General features: G+C 42.5%; 1 protein-coding gene across 1 annotated transcript in view; it reads right to left on the bottom strand.

Annotated features, from left to right (window-relative positions):
• Positions 1-20,261, bottom strand: part of BOLL (boule homolog, RNA binding protein) — a 94,045-nt gene that overhangs the window by 54,352 nt on the left and 19,432 nt on the right. Inside the window, exons 2-5 of the mRNA XM_019554583.1 lie at positions 17,153-17,296; positions 10,028-10,119; positions 4,259-4,313; positions 3,398-3,473 (exon numbers count right to left, since the gene is read on the bottom strand). Of these exons, the coding sequence (XP_019410128.1) occupies positions 3,398-3,473; positions 4,259-4,313; positions 10,028-10,119; positions 17,153-17,296 (367 nt within the window). The remainder of the gene's footprint in view (positions 1-3,397; positions 3,474-4,258; positions 4,314-10,027; positions 10,120-17,152; positions 17,297-20,261) is intronic.

Below are 20,261 nucleotides of genomic sequence, written 5' to 3'. Positions count from 1 at the left end.
GGTCTTTAAGAGGAGGCTAGATGTATACCTTGCTGGGGTCGTTTGACCCCAGTACTCTTTCCTGCCATGGCAGGGGGTCAGACTCGATGATCTGCTCAGGTCCCTTCCAACCCTAGAAACTATGAAACTGCACGCACCTTGGGGGAGGCATGCAGGTCACATGCCTCCCAGATTTGTGCTTGGGGTGGAGGCAAGCTGCAGCTGCAGGCTAGGCTCTGTGGCCTGCTGTGACACCATGTGCCTGCCACCACTGGGCAAGCAGGCAGGCAGGCAGGGGATGCAGCTTAGCTGGTGGTGGTAGACACATGGTGTCACGCAGCTCTTGAGGCAACAGCAGCAGGGCACAGAGCCAAGCCCACAGCAGCAGCCCACCTCTGCCCCTGCATAAATCTGGGGGGCACATGGAGCCCCCCCTGGGTCTCCTCCAGGGTGTGTACAGCAGCAGGAGGCCCTCCCATGCCCCTGGGTGTGTGTGTTTGCACATGTATACACGTATACTCGGTCCCTCAAAATAATATTTTCTCCCTCCACCTACGCACTGCTGCCCAAGTTGTCATCCACTACTGCATTCCCCACCAATTCTTCCCTGTTTGTGAGCAGCAGGTTAAGAAGTTTTTCATCAATTGCAGTTGAATAACCTGGACTCTGAGCAGACTCTGTCTACACACCAGTTTAAAGACTATTGTGCATAGGGTCCTTCCTTGCTGCTGAGATATAAGGCTGAAGAGAGAGGTAGTGTGGTCCAGGGAAGTGATCCAGGTATAGTGTTTCTGAGGTTAGTTGGAACTACATGGTATAAGACAGAGTAGAGTTGCACCTTACAGACTAACTGAATCAAAGATGCATAAGCTGTCATGAACAAACAGCTCAATTTGTCAGATGCTATGAAAGGACATGCAGAAAGCAGCTTATTAGAAAAAGTGATCTAAAGACAAAAAGAGGGAAAGAGAGAAGGAAGCAGAGAGAGGGCAGTGCTGAGAGAGACAAGGGGAACTGAAGAAAAAAACAAAGCAATTGTCCCCTAGGGACACAGGGGTCATAAAACTAATATAGGTAATAAGATACTAATTTTTTGTCCCTGTTAGACCATATATAACACCTGCAGATGATTTTTTTCTGCAATTTTGCATTCAAGTTGGTTTTTAAAGTTCTGTTGTTTAAGAACAAGTATTTTGTTCAAGAACACGTCCAGGGAGGTTGAAGTGCTGTGCCAAAGGTTTTGTGTATTTCTGGACTTGATGTCAGATCAGTGTCTATTTATTTTGTCACATAGGGATTGCCTCATCTATCTAATATAAATGGCAGAGGGACATTGTAAGCAAGTTTCATAGTAGCTCGGGTCAGGAGGGACCTGAACAGATCATCTAGCCTGACCCCCTGCCACACAGGAATGAATGCTGGGTTCACAAGACCCCAGGACAGGTGATCATCCTCTTGAATTTGCCCAAGGTTGGGGCAAGGACCACTTCCCTGGGAAGTTGGTTCCAGATTTTGGCCACCCTAACTAAAATATTGCCTTCTGATCTCTAACCTAAACCTATTCTCCATCCACTTACTACCACTGTTCCTCATCACCCTAGGTGGTGCTGGGGAGAAAAGGGCTCTTCAGTTACAGTAAAATGGGAAGCTCCTGTCTTTTGGGCTCCCACATCTTGGGAAGGGTGCTAACTACTGGGCCTAATTTTCTTGTCCTTTTAGTCATTTCCTGATAATCTATCACCATTCTCCACTTCCCACTAGCCTTTCACATAGGCCATAAAGGGGAATTCCACTGAGAAATGGTGGGCTCCACCAATCTGGCCTGCAAAAGTCCCTGCACCGTTTCACTCACCCCTTTTTCAGCCTCGGGTATCAAGGGATAGGGACGCACAAAACATGGCTTTGCTCCCTTTTCTAATTCAACTTGTATTTCAACTTTAGTATTCCCCACATCCCACTCTGAGCAGACCCATGGCCCGTCCGTGGGCATGGGAAACTCCTTTTCTAGGGCCATCACTCTCTGGCGGGGCCCATCTATAACACAGTGATTCAGGATGTTGGTTTCTAAAATCCATATTGGGTGCCAAGTAGCAGTCAATATTGTTGGGACCTCCTGCCTTCCCAACTTTACCATACCTTTAATTTCTCATCCTTTAATTGCTCCACCCTTACCCCTTTTAATACTATGGGGCATCCATTCGGGGGGGGGGCGGGTCCCATTGAAAGATTGTAATGTCTGTCCCTGTATCCATCAGGAACCACCCTGCCACCTCCCCACCTTCAATCTTAATTTGGGCAAAAAGGTAAGTGATGGCATATCTGATATGGGTAGAACAGAAGGTAAATGAACCTTGGATGTTATAATGCATGTCATTTGGTCCAGTGATGATGTGGTTTGCATTGACAAAGAGGTACAGCTGGCATTTAGGTCCATTTCAAGATGGGTGAGACTAGGAGTTGTGTAACCAGTTGCTGGAGGGATACCATTTGAGGTTGGAGGCTGTCCGTAGGCCAGGACAGTGTCATCTACTGTGGTTACCATGAGGTGGTTATTATTTAATGATCTCTAAACCCTCCTGATAACAATATGTCCAAGGCGTTCAAGCTGGGGATGTAGGTGTCAACCAGAGGGATGCTGTTGCCTTTGTCATGGGGTCAGTGTTATAGCCACATCTGCGGAACAGCTTCTCTAGCCACTGCTAACTAGAACACAGAGGTGAATATAAGGGTTTGTGCAGAAGTGGATGAAATATGCATATGATATCCAATGCCCAGCAAGCAGGAATAATCATGCATCAGGTAGTACGGAGGGAGTAGATGAGACAGGGAAAGCTAGAGGTATGACGCAAACTGGTGTATGCCTTTCAACCATACATTAAAAAACAAACAAACATACTACTCAATAGACAATGTTCTGACTGTGAAGAAGCATGATCAGGCAACCTGCCCTTACTAGGGATTATTTCCCAATGTTAGATATTACTAGTGACAGGTATAACTTCTGAGTTTGCATCCTTTAATATTGTATGGGAGCTTGTCTGGAATCAGGAAAAATGTGTATGACAACCACCTTTTACCTAAAGATGTCTGTCCCAGAGAGTAGGCTATATCACTAGAGACTTTAACCATCCTTAAGACCGTGCTCATTTTGCTGCTAAAAGAAGCAACTACCTTAAAAAGATAGTCTAACAGGGAACTGATTATTTAGGCCAGAAAGGGTAGCTCGCAAAAAAAAAAGAGGATGAAGAAACCTGGTTCTTTTCCTATTGTTAGTATATCCATGCTTCCCTCTGCTGTGCACATTAAATATTTTGAGGATACCACATAATCTAAATAGAACAGCATAAGATAAACTGAACTTTGCCTAAAAGAATATTTGCCATCACACAAAATTGAAGAATATAGCAAAAATACATACGAGGAATCCCTACTTGTTGTTTTCTTATTGCTGGACCAATATTCAGTTTCTTATCCTTATAATTAAGTTTTTCAGCCTAAAATAAAACAAAGAAAAATAACAGACATTCACAATGCATCTTGTCTGTGAATCTAACTTTCAAGAAAGTCAAGTCAGAAATAAAAGAAAATATGGGAAAAATTTCAATCAACTGTCCTTGCTGACTGGTCTCCAGTTAATATAAAAAGCCGGTACATATTTTGGACTATTTCAATTACTTTTATTATACACTGAGCTTACATTTATAAACAAGTCAAGAGGAACAGACTTCAAAATGTTCAAGTTGTGCAGCCATTCCAGCTCTACATGTTTGAGGAGAGGTCCAAGGAAGTATATACTGACAATACATTTAAAAACATGCCATTATAACTGGCACCACAGAAGCAAGAATGAAAATTAAGACAGGCTGGACAGGAAGAGGAGGATAGTCATTAGCACTCCATTAACTGAATCAACAACAGATTTCATATTTAAGTGACTGGCTTGCATGGAAGAAACTGAAATAGCCATCCCTACCAAAGCCAAAAATATTTAACATGGAAGCATCCAGTTCACACGACTCATTCTGCCCCCAAGACTTCCAGTACCAACTATCTTATATTCATGAGATCTCATTTTAACTTTGTGTGGGACCAAGAGGGGGGAAAAAAAAATGTTGCTGCAACAAAATCAGGGTCATGTAGCCCAATGTCTCTCTGGGTTTCAATGTCAACTCATACCAGAGAAACACAGAAGTGCCAGACATCTATTACTATTTGGATATATGCAACACCCTTCCAAATGAAATTTACCTGAAGAATAAATATGTTGAATAAATCTTACCTCTTGTAAAATTTTTTGTGCATCTTCTTGCGTTTCAAAAGTGATGAAACCATACCTAGTAAAAAATACGTAAATTATGCTCTTAGTCTATTTTTATATAGTATGAACAAACTACATTAAAAGAATATTACGAAGGCAAAAATCAGGATCATGAGAAGTCAAAAAAGGACAAGATTAAGGTTCCCCTGTTCCACATTAAGTCAGTTCTTTCACGTATTTACATTAAAAAATAATCTTTACTTACATGATCATGTATTTTTTCCATAAAATGGCACCTTGTTATAGACACAAAATGAACAGTACTCACTTACTGAGCAACTACTCAATATTTTGTTTTATCCTCATTATTCAATGTGAAGCCATAGGTCTTTTTACTTCACACTATTCAAAATTTATTCTGAAGATGTAATTAATGTATTTGTGGCCTTTGGTATGGCATCATCATCTATAGAACCTCAGTGTTTCATAACAGTTCTGAGGTAATGGTGGGGTATTATCCTCATTCTGTAAATAATAAACTCAAGGTATTCTCTTAGTTACCCAGAAAATGAGGAACACAACTAGTGACCCCATGTGAAATGTCTGATTTAAGTGACTTGACTAGTGCACAAATTCTGTAACAGATGAGGATAGAATCCTATACTTCAAAGCAGCATTTAACTGCCTTAAACTTAGAACCATTTTTTTCTTCCTCTTTCCAACTGAAGTGAAAGAAAGGTCCTACAGAAAACAGCCTCACGTACTGCATAATGCTGATTCACTTCCAGAACAAATCTGGCCTATACACTGAATGAGGCAGGTGTTGTATAGTAAACAACTGTATGTGATTATACAAAAGACAATTAATTTTTGCATTTCCTAACTTAGATTACTGATTTTACAACATAAACGTCTTTTAAAATAGTTTCTTATATGTAGTTTCCTAGGTTTTTATAAAATCGAACTGAAGAAACAGAATTCCATTATGCGGCATTAGACTGACACTTATGTTTCTCAGCCAGGTATAAACTTTAAGAGCTAGCATGAAGAACTCTGCCACTTCACCTAACAATTTAACAGATGGCAGTAGCAGATTATCAATCCTTCTCTATGGACCAGCACTAAAAGTTTATGGGACAACGTGCAAATGGATTTCACAAATATCTGTGTAATTTCAGGAAACCGAGGGCATTTATACACATACATTTCTGTTCCGCGATGCACCGGAGATCCACCATGTGCAGCTGTATAAACAGTGAAATGTGCATCAGCATGAAGAAAAAGGTGGCAGCAAGCTTTTAAACTAAAGCACCTCTGATGTGTTTTAGTTCAAAAGTGTGCCACTTTCTCAGTGCTGACGTGCATTTTGCTATTTATACAAACTATTTATACAAACTGCATGTGGCAAAGCACTGGGCGCTTTTCAAAGCGTCTGCCACTGCAGTGTGTGCATATGTACAAATGCCCTGAGGTTCCATTTCAGCTTAGGAGAAGTTTGGCTAGTGGGCAAATTTCCACCCAAAGCATGACATTCTGCTCCATCCTAACCTGCCAACTGCTGTCAAAGTCCTCTTTATGGACTCCTGCCTCCTTACTGAAATCCATTTTCCTTCCTTACGCAAGTTAGTCCCCACTGCTCAGACTTCTTATACTAATCTCCTTGCCCAGACAGTCCTGGATTCTCCCTCTGGTCTCAGCATTTGACCAATATCCTCTTCTTCACTAGCTCTCAATCTCTGTTACCTTCTCTAGCCTCATCATCCAACCTTACAGTTTCAGCCTTCCACTTACTTCTCACATATATGCACACAGTCTCCCCAGTCCTTGTCCAAAGATCTTTGTTCAGGTAACCCATTCTCCTCCTGCACCTAAGCTCATTATTACCTGTCTCTCCTTTCCCTCCACTCCCATTCCCTCTTCCACTGGTTCCTAGTAATAAAAATATACTTTTTAACTGACGTGTCAATTTTTCTTGTAATTTACAACATGAATAACAACTAGCAAGGAAATCAATTAACAAAAGTTCTTTCAGATACAGGTAAGTGCAGCTTGGTCCAACTTAAGCACTTTTCTACCTGGAAAAGTATTAGCAGCTATAAACTACCAACACCCACACGTGGACAATTTTATTTTAGTGTTAGAGTGTTTTTTCAGTGTAGTATAAACCCTCTCTCAAGTGACACAGACGAAATCGAAAAGCTTACCAGAATAATTATACTGTAATACAGCACACCAGTATGACCCTTTGTATTATTTACATTTATATCCTAAGTTATACTGAAAAAATCTTTCCTATGCAGAGAAGAACTAAGCCTTTTAGAACCTCTCTTTAAAGGCAACACCAACAAGTTAAAAAAATTAAACCAGGAAGACCTCTATTTGTACAGCTAGGACAAACCATGTTCTAATCTTGAAAATTCATATTGTTATGGGTAATTCATATGATTTCATGCATCTTTTAAAGGTAGTTCAATGTGCTGCATTATATAGGAAGGAAATGCATAAGAAAATGTATTTTTCCCTAATATAAAAGTTAGAGGTGCACTAATAGGTCAGTTTTGCAGAGCGAGATCCCCGAGGCAGCCGTAATGCCCTGGCAGCTCTGTGATAGTACAAGCTCTACCCCAAGGGCACCCTCTTATCTTTCCTGCCACAACTTTGATGGAAAAATAACTTGGGAGGCTGCCCATGAGCCTTTGTTTAGTCTTGGTTCACTGAACCTTACTCAAGCTCTCCGATCTGTAGGTCCTTTGCCAAGCCTCTCTTCAGTACAGTGCTGCATGAGACACCTCAGGCCTTATGAGCCAATTGTGTGGCTCCAACCACCCTTTTACCACGCTCCATGCCTCGCGGATGTTACATTGTTATTATGCTCTGTTGGGTCCTTGGCCTACTCGGACTCCGCACCTTTGATATGGCTAGTCCTTCTAGTCTAGACCTACCATGTTGGGCCTGGCTTTGAGGCACTAGCCCACAAACTTTTTATTACTGGGCCGCTGACCCTTGCAGCTTGCACCCCCCTGGAAGTGGGTTCTCCGCATCCCCTGAGACTGCACCCCTCTGGTGCTGGGGCTCAACACAATTGTGTGCCCGCAACGAAGACTCCTTCCCTATTAGCCTCTTCCGAGTCCATCATTGCAAACAATAAACACAAACCTAAGCCCCTGGGCTACAATATAACATTAATAATAAAGGCAGCACTCTACCCCATTAAGAGGGCCAACTCCCCCCCACTTAGAATACCAGCCCCTTTTACCTCTGGGCACATTGTGAGCCCCTAGAATCTTACTGCAGTTGGAGGTAGCAAAGCAGGCAGCCAGATGCATGGAACTGCTCTCTTGTGCAGGAGCTCCTTCTCCTGGCAGTTGCCAAAGAGAGAGTAAGCCTCACACTCAGATAAGTATCAGCTAAGAGCTCAGCCTCAGCCCTGCGCTTATGTGCACCCTGGGCTCTGACTCCTACCAGTCAGCTGCCCACCTGCAGGTGCCGGCTAATTACCTTGTTAGCCTGTTACTCAGGCAACTTGCAGTTGTGGGGCTCCAGGTAGCCTTCCAGGCTCCTTTGCTAAACTGCTTCTGCTCTTAAAAGGCACAGGCACCCCAAAGTGCCCTGCAATAATCAGTCCATATTGTATTGGTGCTAATAAAACAAAAATTGACATTAATCGGCAAATCGGCCATTTTTGGCTGATGTTGCTGATAAATGGGTGCAGCTGCAGCATGCACGCAGCCAGGAGTACAGCCCAGCAGCTTGGAGAACAGTCGGGCATGTAAGTCTGTGGTGTGGAAGGGGTGTGGGTGAGGCAGATTAAAGCCCCCCTAAAAGGAGGGAGGGAGTGGGGCTGGTGCAGGCACTTCCCAGCTGAGGGAGGGTGGGGCAGGAAACAAAGCAGCAAGTTCCTCGTCTGGGAAGTACGGGGAGGGGGCAGGGTTGGCTCCTGAAGCTCCATGCACCTCTGGGGGAGGAATGGGGGGCATGTGCCCCCTGGATCTGTATACACGGTAAGGACTAGCTGCCACTGTGTGCTCGGGGCTGGGGATGCTCCAGCATCTTCCCAGTGGGGAGCAGGGCCTGGGCTGCACTCAAAATGGGCGGTGGTGGTGCTGGAAGGGGGGGTACAGGGTGGGCTACCACCACCCCAAAATTCACCATAGCTCCCCCACAGCCTCCCTCCCAGTGGTGCTGCTGCCTTCCCCAAGCACAGCCCCAGCTCAACCCCTCACTGGGAAGAGTCCAGCACTACCCTTGGCCCCAGCCTGCATTGGCAGCTTGCCCTCACCCTGCACACAGATCTGGAGGGCACATGCCCCCCATGCCTCCCCCCCTTTCCTTCTTGTGTCCTCCAGACAAGCCACTTGCAGCTGCATCTCACACCCTGCCCCTCCCCAGCTGGGCAGCCTCTGCCCTTGTCCCACCCATTCCCTCCCTCACCACAGAGACCTTGATCTGCCCCTCCCAAGCCCCTTACCTTCCCCCTGGTTCCTTCCCCCCACAGACTTATCAGCCAGATGCTGCTCTCCAAGCTGCCAGGCTTGCATATCGGCAATCAGACTGGTATCAACTAATAAGGCTCATTAATAATTGCCCATCAGTATTGCCCAAAAAATCTTTGCACCCCTAATGAAAATGTGATTTTAAATATATCATTGCATTTAACAGCAAATGTATTCTAATTCACACTGGTCTGATTAAATCTTGTCCTTCAAGAAGCTAGCTTGCAGGTACTCAAACAAGGAACTATGGCATAAATTGTCCTTAGCTACTTATATATCAAATAAGTAAGCAGTCTGATATGTAAGATTTATTCTTGCATAACATTTTAACTTTTGATTTAATTTAAAATGTACGTTTATAAAATTTAAGTCTGTTAAACTCTTTCCATTTTAAAATTGATAACTGTAGTTTTGGAAAGATACCATCAAACTACAATGTTACTCAGAGGACCAAATGGAAAGTGATGCTGTAACAACGTGATATGAGGCAAATTTGCAGGAAAGCACTATTACCTATATTTATCTGTGCTTACTGTATGGCTGACATTACTGCTGGCCCAGTCATGCTGAACACCACATGTGATGATGTTCAGTACTACAGGAAGCAGTAGCACAAAGGAAAACAATGATCTAATCATAGGGCTAGAGCCAGTGCTGCAATACAAAGCTGCAGCACACAACTCACCACTCAGGAAGTGTAGAGTTTTAAATCACCTGTGAACTCCCCTATTTCTGTGCTGCACCGCAGCACCTGGCACAAAAACCATTTTATAGTCATGACAGCATACCCCTGCTGTCTAAACACCACCACATTGCATATTGTGCCACTGCCCCAACATTTTCACCCCACATCCTGCCTTTCTTTAAACCAGGTATGTTATAGTGTTTTCAGAAGGCATACTTATATCGATCCTGAGCTTTAGGGATCTTTTTCCAGGCTTACTCCAAGTCTTTTAAAGACCTTTATTCCACTTCTACCCTTTCATATGGCATAAACAACTAGAGTGGAAATTAAGATCTCATTCATACTATTATATATTCTTGCCAATGATACCCTGTATTATAATGAAGTTGAAGTGCTGAGAGGGAACGAATGGTAATGCTAATCACTAATCTATGAATGAAGCCATTTCGGACACTGTTAAAATTAAGAAACACATATATTAACTGAAATTGTTGGGAGAGTCACAGTCCTGTGATAGGAACATTAGTAACCATGAAAAAGTCATAAGCAAGTTTTATTCTACTTTTCCACTTACTGTTGCGTTCTCAATTTCCATATTGCTACTATACTAACCCCTTTGATACTCCAGCTCTGTCATTAACTATCTTCACTTCTTTTACACACCCATACTGGGCAAAAAACTTCCTTAGGTCATTTTCGTTAGTCTAGTAAAATAGAACAAAAGGAAAAAAAACAAATAAGAGAAACGGATTTGTTTAGTTATTACATATTGTTTTGCTTTGGACACATTAAAAACATGCTAGCAATAAATCACAAAACTGACTATCCAATTTTAAAAGATCAAAAATAAGCAAAAGCTATTCCTGGGATTTTAGTGGGAGGAGTGTGTGTAGAGGTAAAGGGGTAAGAAACTCAACTTTTTCTTCCTTTATTTCATCTTCAGCAACCTAAATATCCTTTACATACTCAATTCAGATTGTAGTTTTTCCTCTAATAATTTCTCCTGGTAACTGAATTCCATTTTGTGTGAATGACTTGTCTGATATCATTACAGCATTTGTAACTCAGCAAGTTCATTTTAAAACTTCAAACTGGAGGGCATGTAACCCTCAATAAAGAATTTCTATTTTGTCAAGTATGAAAAACAACATTAAGATACAATGAAGGTAGTATAACCTGTATTATGCAGGCCACATTCAATACCCATAAAGGTCCTTTCTGTCCTTAAAATATATTAAAACACACGTACATGTACAATACATTCATTTTTCTTAGCAAAGTAAGCAACTATCTATCTTTTAGATGTGTGATCTTCATTCACGTACATGGAAGAACAGATACTGAAATAAATGTATCATGTATTTACTGGCTTATTCTATGTGATATATATATATTGAGTTACAATTTGGCTCCCAACATATCAAGAAAATAAGCTGATGAACATGGCCCACTGGATGCATTAAACCTCTCTTGGGTTCATCTAGTGTTCTCACTGACTTACTAATATCAGAAGTTTTCATGTACTCTTTGAGCCACTGTTCATTTAAAAAAAATATATATATATATTATAAGTTGGAAAAGCGCTCTCATATATCTAAGACTTACGTTCCCTTGTATGAGTCTCTAAAGAACAGTAAATGGGAGACCATTTTTACTAAATGTAGAACTAATGTACGTAGTTAACATGCTACTTGCAGAAAGAATGTTCAGGTAACACAGTTTTGGAAGAATTCTCCCTCCAAGGCATTCTATAAAATAAGCGCTACAAGCTCAGAAACCAGAGATGGTAGAAAATGTGTACGCAAGCTTTTGATCAAAGACATATAGGAAACTGCAGCCCCAGGATTTAAAAGATATTGGAAATATGACAGATGTGAGTAGATTTGAACTGGTAGGAAATGTAGCCTGAGGTTTCATTACAGGTGATTAATCATTTTGGTCTCCTTTGAGGACTGCCAGGGCCAATTATTACTCTTTTTGAAAAATTAGATAAAAACAACAGTCCACCTGGGAAAAGTTTAAAAATACTAATAAAGCAGAGCCTACAGGAAAATGCATCTGAAATATCATACAAGCCTCCAAAGTCAGGAAGTAAAGCTTTGAGCACGTTGGAATATAGCTTCACAGAGCAACCAAATAATTCTACAGACATGCTGTGGAAGCTGCCTTAGATCAACATGATGTACCTTCATGTCTCTGGGGTGATCTAAAGAATGGACATTGCATCTTATCTATTAAAATCCTCTATCAAAAACTGCCTTCCACTTGGACTTTTCTCCAAGGCTTATTGCAATGGTCTGCTCCTATTTAACTGGATAATCAGGATGCTTTGCCCTTGGCCAGGCCTCTCAGTTACACCAGAGCTTATGAAAAATTCTGAACAGCAGATGGACAAAGACTTGAAATCCCTAGACTGGATGATGGTAGTCAAAAATATGCAAGAACTTTAACTGAGCTCAGTGTATGGTTACATAAACACATTAGGCAAATTAAGCAAGCATGTGAAGTTATAGCACATCTGGTACTCCACAGTATGCCCATGTGCATGTTCTTATCCTTCTAGTGAGGCATAAACTAACTTGTCTTTAGTGGGTGGTAAAAACGTGCAGGTATTCAGTTGCTGCTGAGTAGCTGAAGGTCTGTCAGTTTACACTCTTATGTACGCCCATAGCTTCAGGATTAATGAAGTCGATTTTACTGTAGACTATTTGGTTAAAAATAAACCATGAAAGATGAAGGAACAGCGTTTTTAAGAGATGCTCATGCTAAAAACTTTCTCCACTTAGGAGATGGATATTATTTGGGGTGTTTTTTCCTCTGTAGCCCTACAAACCTCCAAAACAATCTATAGTACCTTTTAAACACAAACTTCAGCTGCTTAAACAACTGTCAAAATCTAAAATGACCAGATCCAGCAAGTTCAGCTACAGAGGTAGCATGTGAAGCAACCTTTAAGAAAGTATTTGGGAACCAGGAATTGGGCATAGTCTTAGTGGCCAAAAATATTAAAGAACTAAACTTGCTACACAGTCAAATTATATAAATTCTACCTTGCTATTTCTCTCAAGAAAGAAGACACAGGAAAAAAAAATGTAAGGAAACTTCCATAAAGGATTTATGATCCCATCTTTCCCCACTATGGAACAAAACTGAAGGCATCCATGGCAAAGAAGTTCATATTTAATGATTCTGCCCTTCTGGAAAATGGTTTTGTCTTTTTCAAAGACTGACGCACACAGTGTGCATGGAGCCCAGTTTGTTCACCAGGATGTTTTTCCTGCTTACAGGAAACTTTATGCTAAAATGCATAAGCCAAAATATCTTGATGTTCAGAGGCTGCTGGTCTACACCCAGGGCCAAAGAGAGGCATCTTATTTCTGGAAAACGTGGAGGACATTAGGCTTGTGTGAAGCAGCAAGTATTCAATTCAGATTCGGCTGATTCAGAAGGACAGTGATTTGATTTGGTGATGCGAGTCGCTGTCCCAATTTGATTCAGCCGAACTGGAGTCAAAGATTCAGCCATAGACTAAACAGGCAGCAGTCCTCAACCACGCTGGACACAGCTGCCCCCAGCTGGTAAGTTTGCTGTGGTGGGAGGATTGGGGAGGGAAAAGGTGTGCGTGTGGGGGAGGAAGGGGGCAGATAAACACCCCCACAATGAGGGAGGGAGGGATTGGGGCTGGGACAAGTTGCCCAGCTGGGGGGGGGGAATGCAGGACTCAGGGAGGGGGCTCCTGCCACTTAGTGCTGCCGTGCACTGCCAGTCTGGGAGGGCATAGAAGCGGGCATGTGCCCCCAGATCTGTGTGGGGCGGGGTGGGCCAGGCTGCACTGCGGAAGGTGGGGCAGAAGGTGCTGGGAGTGGGAGCTCTTCCCTGCCACCACTTGTCCAGCCAGAGCAGGAGGGTGCAGGATGCGGGCGTGGCAATACTGGGAGGAGGGGCTATGCCCTGCTGCTGCTTGCCCAGCCAGGGCAGGGCACACGATGCAGGCATGGCTCACTCCAGGTGGAAAGCACTGGGAGCACAGGCTATGCCCTGCTACTGCTTGCCCAGCCAGGGGGGAGGGGGGCAGGCATGCAATGCAAGTGCAGGGGCTATCCCCTCCCACTGCTTTCCCAGCCTCTCCGCATCTCCACATGTACCTAGACCAGAGCAGGCCAGTGGCAGGGGCTATGGGGAATTTTAGGATGGCTACAGCCCACCTATAGCCCCTGCTCCACTGCACTCTGCGGGGCAGGTGGAGCCAGGGCTGCGCTCTGGGCTGTGGTTGGGGCAAGCTGCCTTGAGCACAGCTCTAGCTCTACCCACCCCATGGAGCATAGCCTGGTAGCAAGTGGCTGGGGCTAGCCTCCCAGATTGCATCCTGGCTCAGCCCACCTTGCATAGATGTTGGGGCACATGCCCACTCCCATGCCCTCCTGGACCAGCATCGCACTGCCATGTAGTGGCGGAAGCCCCCTTTGCCGAGTCCTGTACTCCCCCCGCAACCCTGGCTGGGCAGCTTGTCCCAGCTCCAATCCTTCCCTCGCTGTGGAGGCATTGATCTGCCCCCTCATGCCCCTTCCCACTCCCCTCAGCACACAACAAACTTACCAGCTGGAAGCAGCTATGTCCAGTGTGGTTGAGGACAACTGCCTGTTTAGTCTATGGCTGAATCTCTAAATTGCGCCAAAGCTTTTCCGAATCAATTCGTAGGCTTCCAATTCGATTCAGACCTTTTAATGGGTCTCCCGATTAGATTCAGATTTGAAGATTTGGCCGCCAAATCGGGCCTAATCTCCTTTAATCAAATCAGCTACCAAACCTTCACGCAGCCCTAGAGAACATATATATGTGTAATATATATATAAGACCATAAGCCTCGAAAGCCTTAGGACAGGATTGGAAACATGCAGCCCAGAGGCCAGACCTGACCTGCAGAGCCAGAGGGCTCTGGCATCACGTCCAAGGTGAGGGGCTTTGCCTGTGCCCACCCCTAGGCCAGGCTAGCAAGTAGCTGTGCCTGGGTTGGGCAGCAGGAAGCCGTGCCTGCACCTGGGCAATGACAGGGAAGAGGCAAGAAATGGCAGCATTGAAAAGTCATGACACCATCCGACCTTGGACCTTCTGGCCCATAACTCCAAAACTTCTGCCTTAAAAATATTAGATTGCATCCTGAGATTGTACCCATATGAATATAATTGCTGCCTCTTCTGTAGCAGCTGTACATCTATAGAGCGATGTAATAACTAATATTAACAGAGAGAAACAGGAATAAAATAATACCAAAAGATCCAATGCCTACTCCTCAAGTGTCCAGTAAAATGCAATACGTATATGTTGAACACATGGTACAACTGAAAACTACATATAAATCTGCCACATCCTTAAGAAAAATTAGTGTTCACCTACCGTCTAAAGAAGTGGTACTAGTCTTCTGGGCATTAGAGAGAGAGAAGAAAAAAAAAAGAGCGACATCTTTAAAAGCATGACATGAGAGGCCACCTGACAGTAGACTCGGCCTGTTTCAAGTTTTGCTAGGGTCTAAGATGAAGTCTTCCAAATAAGAGGCTGGAATTCTTCTCTCATGAAATGTACATTAAGAATCACTGCTATGGTGATAAAACAGGTTGTTTCAGAGGAACTGCAAACAAGTAGAACTGGCTGAAAACTGGAAAACGTTCACCAAAAAAGTGTGTTCACCATCAAAAAGTATACATATATGGAATTTTTCTACCAGCCTTTTAAGTAGCCCTTGCAGAATATGACTTTTCCAGGCTTCAGATGGACTTCTCTGAGAGGAAATCTATGATTGGTAGGCATCCATTCTAGATTTTGAATGTAAATCTGGCTTTGAATGTAACTATGGCTAAGTCCATCTGGTACCAAGTGCCGAGAGCTAAAAGGGCTTCAGGAGTATATTTATTGCTTCCAGCATCCTCCCAATTAATTCTATTTTCCTTGCTTTCCCTGCTCTGTGGAAGATAACTTAATATCTCATCTGACTTCTGACCTGTCAACTACCACACAAACAACTAAAGACACTTTAATTGTACTTTTTCTGCCTGCTATTCAGAGTACTTATGTGTGATACTTGGCATAGGTTATCAACCTTTTTAGTTAAAGAAAGAAGAGAAGAAAAGAAGCGAGAAGGTTTTTGCGGCACTTATTTTTTTAAACAGACAATAAGCACTATGCCCATTGACTGAAGCGGCATTATGCTGAAGAATATGTATAAAATCCCCTGTACCATGAAAACCTCAATTTCCAATGCCTTAGCCATACAAGGCAGAAGATCCTGGAAGTTTCTTGTAATTATTATGCAAGATATTCTGGGTGATTTATCCAAACTGATAAATACAATTAATACCCTCTATATCCATTTTCTTCCTCCTCTTCATCTGAATCTGTGCTTGAATGGTCATCAGCCTAACTGAATTACAGCAGACAAGACACTGTTTGTAGGAAAGAAGGAACAACTAAATCGGCCAAAATAGGATTTTAAATTCACTTCCTCAAATGATACAAAAATGAGAGCAGAAAGGATTATGTTCTATTGTACCCTCACACTGACAAAGCCCAGAGTTTGTAATATTAATGGTGCATGCATTCCAAGAGTTAAGTAACACTGTAGAGAATCCTTAAATTTTTGTTTTAAAATAAAAACGTTCACTTTCCATAACTTCTAGCAAAACAATAAAGCATATATGCTTAGCCTCCTTTTCTGCATGAACTAAATGAATAGTACTGGTGGAGCTGAAGGCACAGAAGCTTGCTATTAGATATATGAAAACCTACTACCGTAAAATCTTTGTTATCCAGGATCCCCAGGGGAAGGGGATTGCCAGTCGTGTAAAAATTCTGGTGATCTGAAATAACCAGGCAGGAGTTTTCAGATAACGCAGATTAGGGGTGGGGGGTGGTAGCAGCGCTTGGAGCACGGGGTGGGGAGAGAAAGGGGGGGGTGCCAGCAGCCACATGCAGAACAGCAACACCACAGGGTGGTAGGCAGTGGCAGCAGCCACTGCCTGTGAGCTTCCCCCACCCCCCACGCCCAGCTGGAAACTCCAGTTAATAGAATTTCTGGTTACTTAAATGCCAGGTAACAAAGATTTTACTGTATAATGTCCTGTCTGTAGAAAATGAATGAGATGTATGATCTTAATTTTGACTTGTACAACCATCTCACATCTTAAAAAGATGGTTCTAAAGAGAAGTAAAAAAGTTTGAATATTTACATATACATAGAACAACCTCATGTTAATTATATCCCACTCCTCCTTTGGGGCCAGGAAAGAAGTCCATTAAAAGAGAGTATTCACTTTAATAGGGTTAGTCAATTTACTACATCATAATAAAGAAAAAAATGGTTCCTAACATTGGGATTCTTAAAAGTGTGTGTGTGAGGGGGTATTATAATAAAGGCTGTACTGTAACGCTATTTACATCAGATTTTTTAAAACAATTAGCAACGTATTAGTAGCTTGTAGCAATTAAATGTGTAAAAAGGCATCTTTCTGAGAAAAAAGTGGGACAAAATAGGATTTTATAGTTTATTTTCTACCTTATCTGAGGATATTCTGGCAAAGAGCACCACCATCTCACAATCATCAGCGTAATCATACATCAATGTAAAACAGATCTTCTAAATGCTTGTCTTGAATGCATTAATCCAATGAATATAAAGACTAATTATTAAGAAAAATATCAGAACTATTTCTTCTATTACTTATCTATCAAAATTAGAAAAAATACCTTAAAATCAATTCCTCCTACAAAGATGCGATTAGGAATAACTGTTCCAAACCTTGGGGCACTGGTCGGGTTATTTAAAGGCACTGGTGACACAGTGTTGGGAGATGGAGACAAAGATTCTGTTTGCGTCTGATTTGTGGTTTGCTGTTTGAGAGAAAATATTTTTTTAAATATATTTTCAATATCTTGTACAACATAAACCACTAATGCAAATATATCCAAACAGAAAAAACTGGAGAGTCTATGAAAGCATGTAGAATGTTAAACAGCTAAACATTACCCATGATTAATGTACTGTTAACCTATGGCAATCATCCATACTTGTTCTAGAACCCTTAGGGCTCCACTTAAGAAATAATTCAATGTTTAAATTCAGTACAGTTACATTCTTTTCTCAAGCTTGACTTGCAAGTCGATACCTTACTGAATTAGGGCTTTAGACTATGATTTTTGGGTTAGGGTCTATCTTAATTTGATGTCTGCACAGTACTGTGCAGGAATTGTTCTGACTACACAGAAGGCAGCATCATCTACCATGGACCAGCATAGAATACATTTCAAGAATGATAAAAACAACCACACACCTTCACTTATTGGATTCTGTTCTGTAATATACGTTGTTTACATTTTCCAAAATTATATGGGCTGGGTTTTTACAAATGCTGAGCACTTAAAACTCCAGATCTGAAGTCAAGAGAAGAAGCAAGTCTTAGCAATTGCTGATGCTCAGCACATACGAGAAGCTCTTGCCCACTAAGGCTACTCTGTATTGCTTACACCAGGGGTCAGCAACCCCCGGCACACATGCCAAGCATGGCACACAAGGCCATTTTGCTTGGCACACCACTGCCAGCCTGGGCTCTAAGTAGCTGCTGCCAGCCATAGAGCCCAGGCTGCTCCCAGCAGGTGGCTGGGGAGCTGCAAGCCCTGCTGCAAGCAGACTGGGCTCTGCGGGCTGCAGCCGAGAGGCTGCAAACAGCTGCGCTGGGCAGCCCTCCAGCACCTTTCAAGGTAAACATTGTGGTTTTTTGGGCACTCTGCCCAAAAAACGTTGCCTACCCCTGGCTTACACAGTGCAAAGTGACCTTTAAATTGCTTGTAAACTGTCAGCAGATAAATCCTCCTGTACAGGGGGACAGACTGCCTGTGTAGACCTGGCAGAGGCAGTACGACGACTGTCTTTGCCAGCTGCCCCCACTCTGCCTTAAGGTGGAAGGCAGTGCAGCTTGATGGGTAGGGCCCTACTTAATTCATGGTTTTGTGGCAACCGTGAAGTCTGGAACTCTCCACAAAAATCAACCAAAAAATACTTAAGAAAAATAAAATGCTGGCTCCCCAGTGCGAGTCAGCAGTCCTCACTGCCGGGAGGAAGTGTCAGCCGGCAGGGCAGCAAACAAGATGGCAGCTGCCCCCTTGTCTCTCTTACCCCTGCCACGGCCTCTCCAGCAATCAGAACTGAGGGGCAGGGCTGCTGGAAAATGTCCATGAAACTGACTCTGCGTGCCATAAGCAGCTGTGAAGAATCCTTCATCTCACCATGATTTAAGCTGGTCCCTAATGACAGGGTATGGACATGCAGAGTTTATAACAGAACTCTCACTTCCTCAAGTCTGAGTACCCATAACCAGTTCCCTGAAGCCACCAGTATGTGTCTCAGCTTTTAAAAAGTTAATATATTAAGTTAAGCATGTTTTTCCTTTAACTCAATATAATAGGATGTACTGCAATCACATTTTTTCATTTATGTTATTATATTTTTAAAGAATCATACATATTGTATGTTTTCAAAATCACTCATTAGGCATTAGTGCCTATTTATTTTCTGTAAAATCATTCTCAAGACTACAATTTGGCTACGCTCATTACATTTCTGTTTTTCTGTCTTTATTTTACCATATAAAACCCTAAAGAAGAAAAAAAACCAAGTGGCTGAAATACTACATTGAAGTCAGTGGATTCATTTCCATTTATGTTACTGGGTATCATACTGCAACAGTCAGAAACCTTTTTAGGCTGCAGCCTGGAGCAACCAGGTTTGGGTTAGAGCTGGTGGTGCGAAGACCCAGCTGCCACTGCTGCTTCTCCCTGTGGCAGCCCAGGGACAGTGACTGCTGCCAAAGCCCAACATCTGCAGGGTGGATCTGGCTCACTGGCCATAGGTTGCCACTTCCTGTCATTGAGTATTCTTGGTGTCCTCTCACCACCAGTTTGGAGTGGCAATGCCACTTACATTTTGTAAGTTATTTATAAAATCCTAACATTGATTAAAAGGGTGCCATTTTGTACGTATTCTTTCACTTTGTTATGCTAAGTATTTTTCTTCATACTTGTATCTTATACAGGCAGTCCTCAGACTTAAGACACTGAAAACCACGCTTTAAGTTGAAATGTAACTCAGAACCGATTTTCCCATAGGAAACAATGTTATACATGTGGGATTGGTTCCTGAACTAAGGTCTGATACCCTATTTTCACCAAAAATAACCCAGAATTTTGTACTCGATCAATTACAGATGAGTAACATAGCTACATTAATGTATTTATGTTTTAAATAACAATCATATTGATTTGGAAGGACTTCTGAGGTGACTTTTCTACACTCTTTGAAGGGCTCTTGGCTGGACTCTTCTCAGGAGTTTTGGCTGCAGGTTTTTCTGCAGTCTTGTCTGCTTTCTTAAAGAAAGCGTCCAAGAAAGTTTGGACAGAAGTTCTCCAGGGAGATGGGCAAAGCAGCAAACTTGTTCGCTGGAGTGTCATCACGTCAGATCAAGCGTTGTAAAGTTGAAACCGACATCATAAAGTTGAAACAGCATGTCAATTTATAAATGTTGTAAGTGCAAAACGTTGTAAGTTGAGGACTGCCTGTACATATTCTGCAACGCTACCGAATATTCTTCCCCAAATGTGTGATCCTGAAGAAAAACCTCACAATAATACTTGAATTTCCTCAAAATATTCTGGTCCATCTAAATACTATGTATACTGCTTCCCATTTCTGTTTCATCAGAAAACAAACACAACTAATACTAATGGCTTTATTTTCTTCCAGGACGCTTATAAAATATACTTAATGATACTGACTTTCCTGCAGAGCCTGCAGCATAGCAGT

Source organism: Crocodylus porosus, unplaced genomic scaffold, assembly GCF_001723895.1.
Source record: "Crocodylus porosus isolate Cpor-Errol unplaced genomic scaffold, CroPor_comp1, whole genome shotgun sequence".
NCBI lineage: Eukaryota > Metazoa > Chordata > Crocodylia > Crocodylidae > Crocodylus > Crocodylus porosus.
Note: the sequence above shows the minus strand (reverse complement) of the source record. Positions and strands in the feature narration are given on the sequence as shown.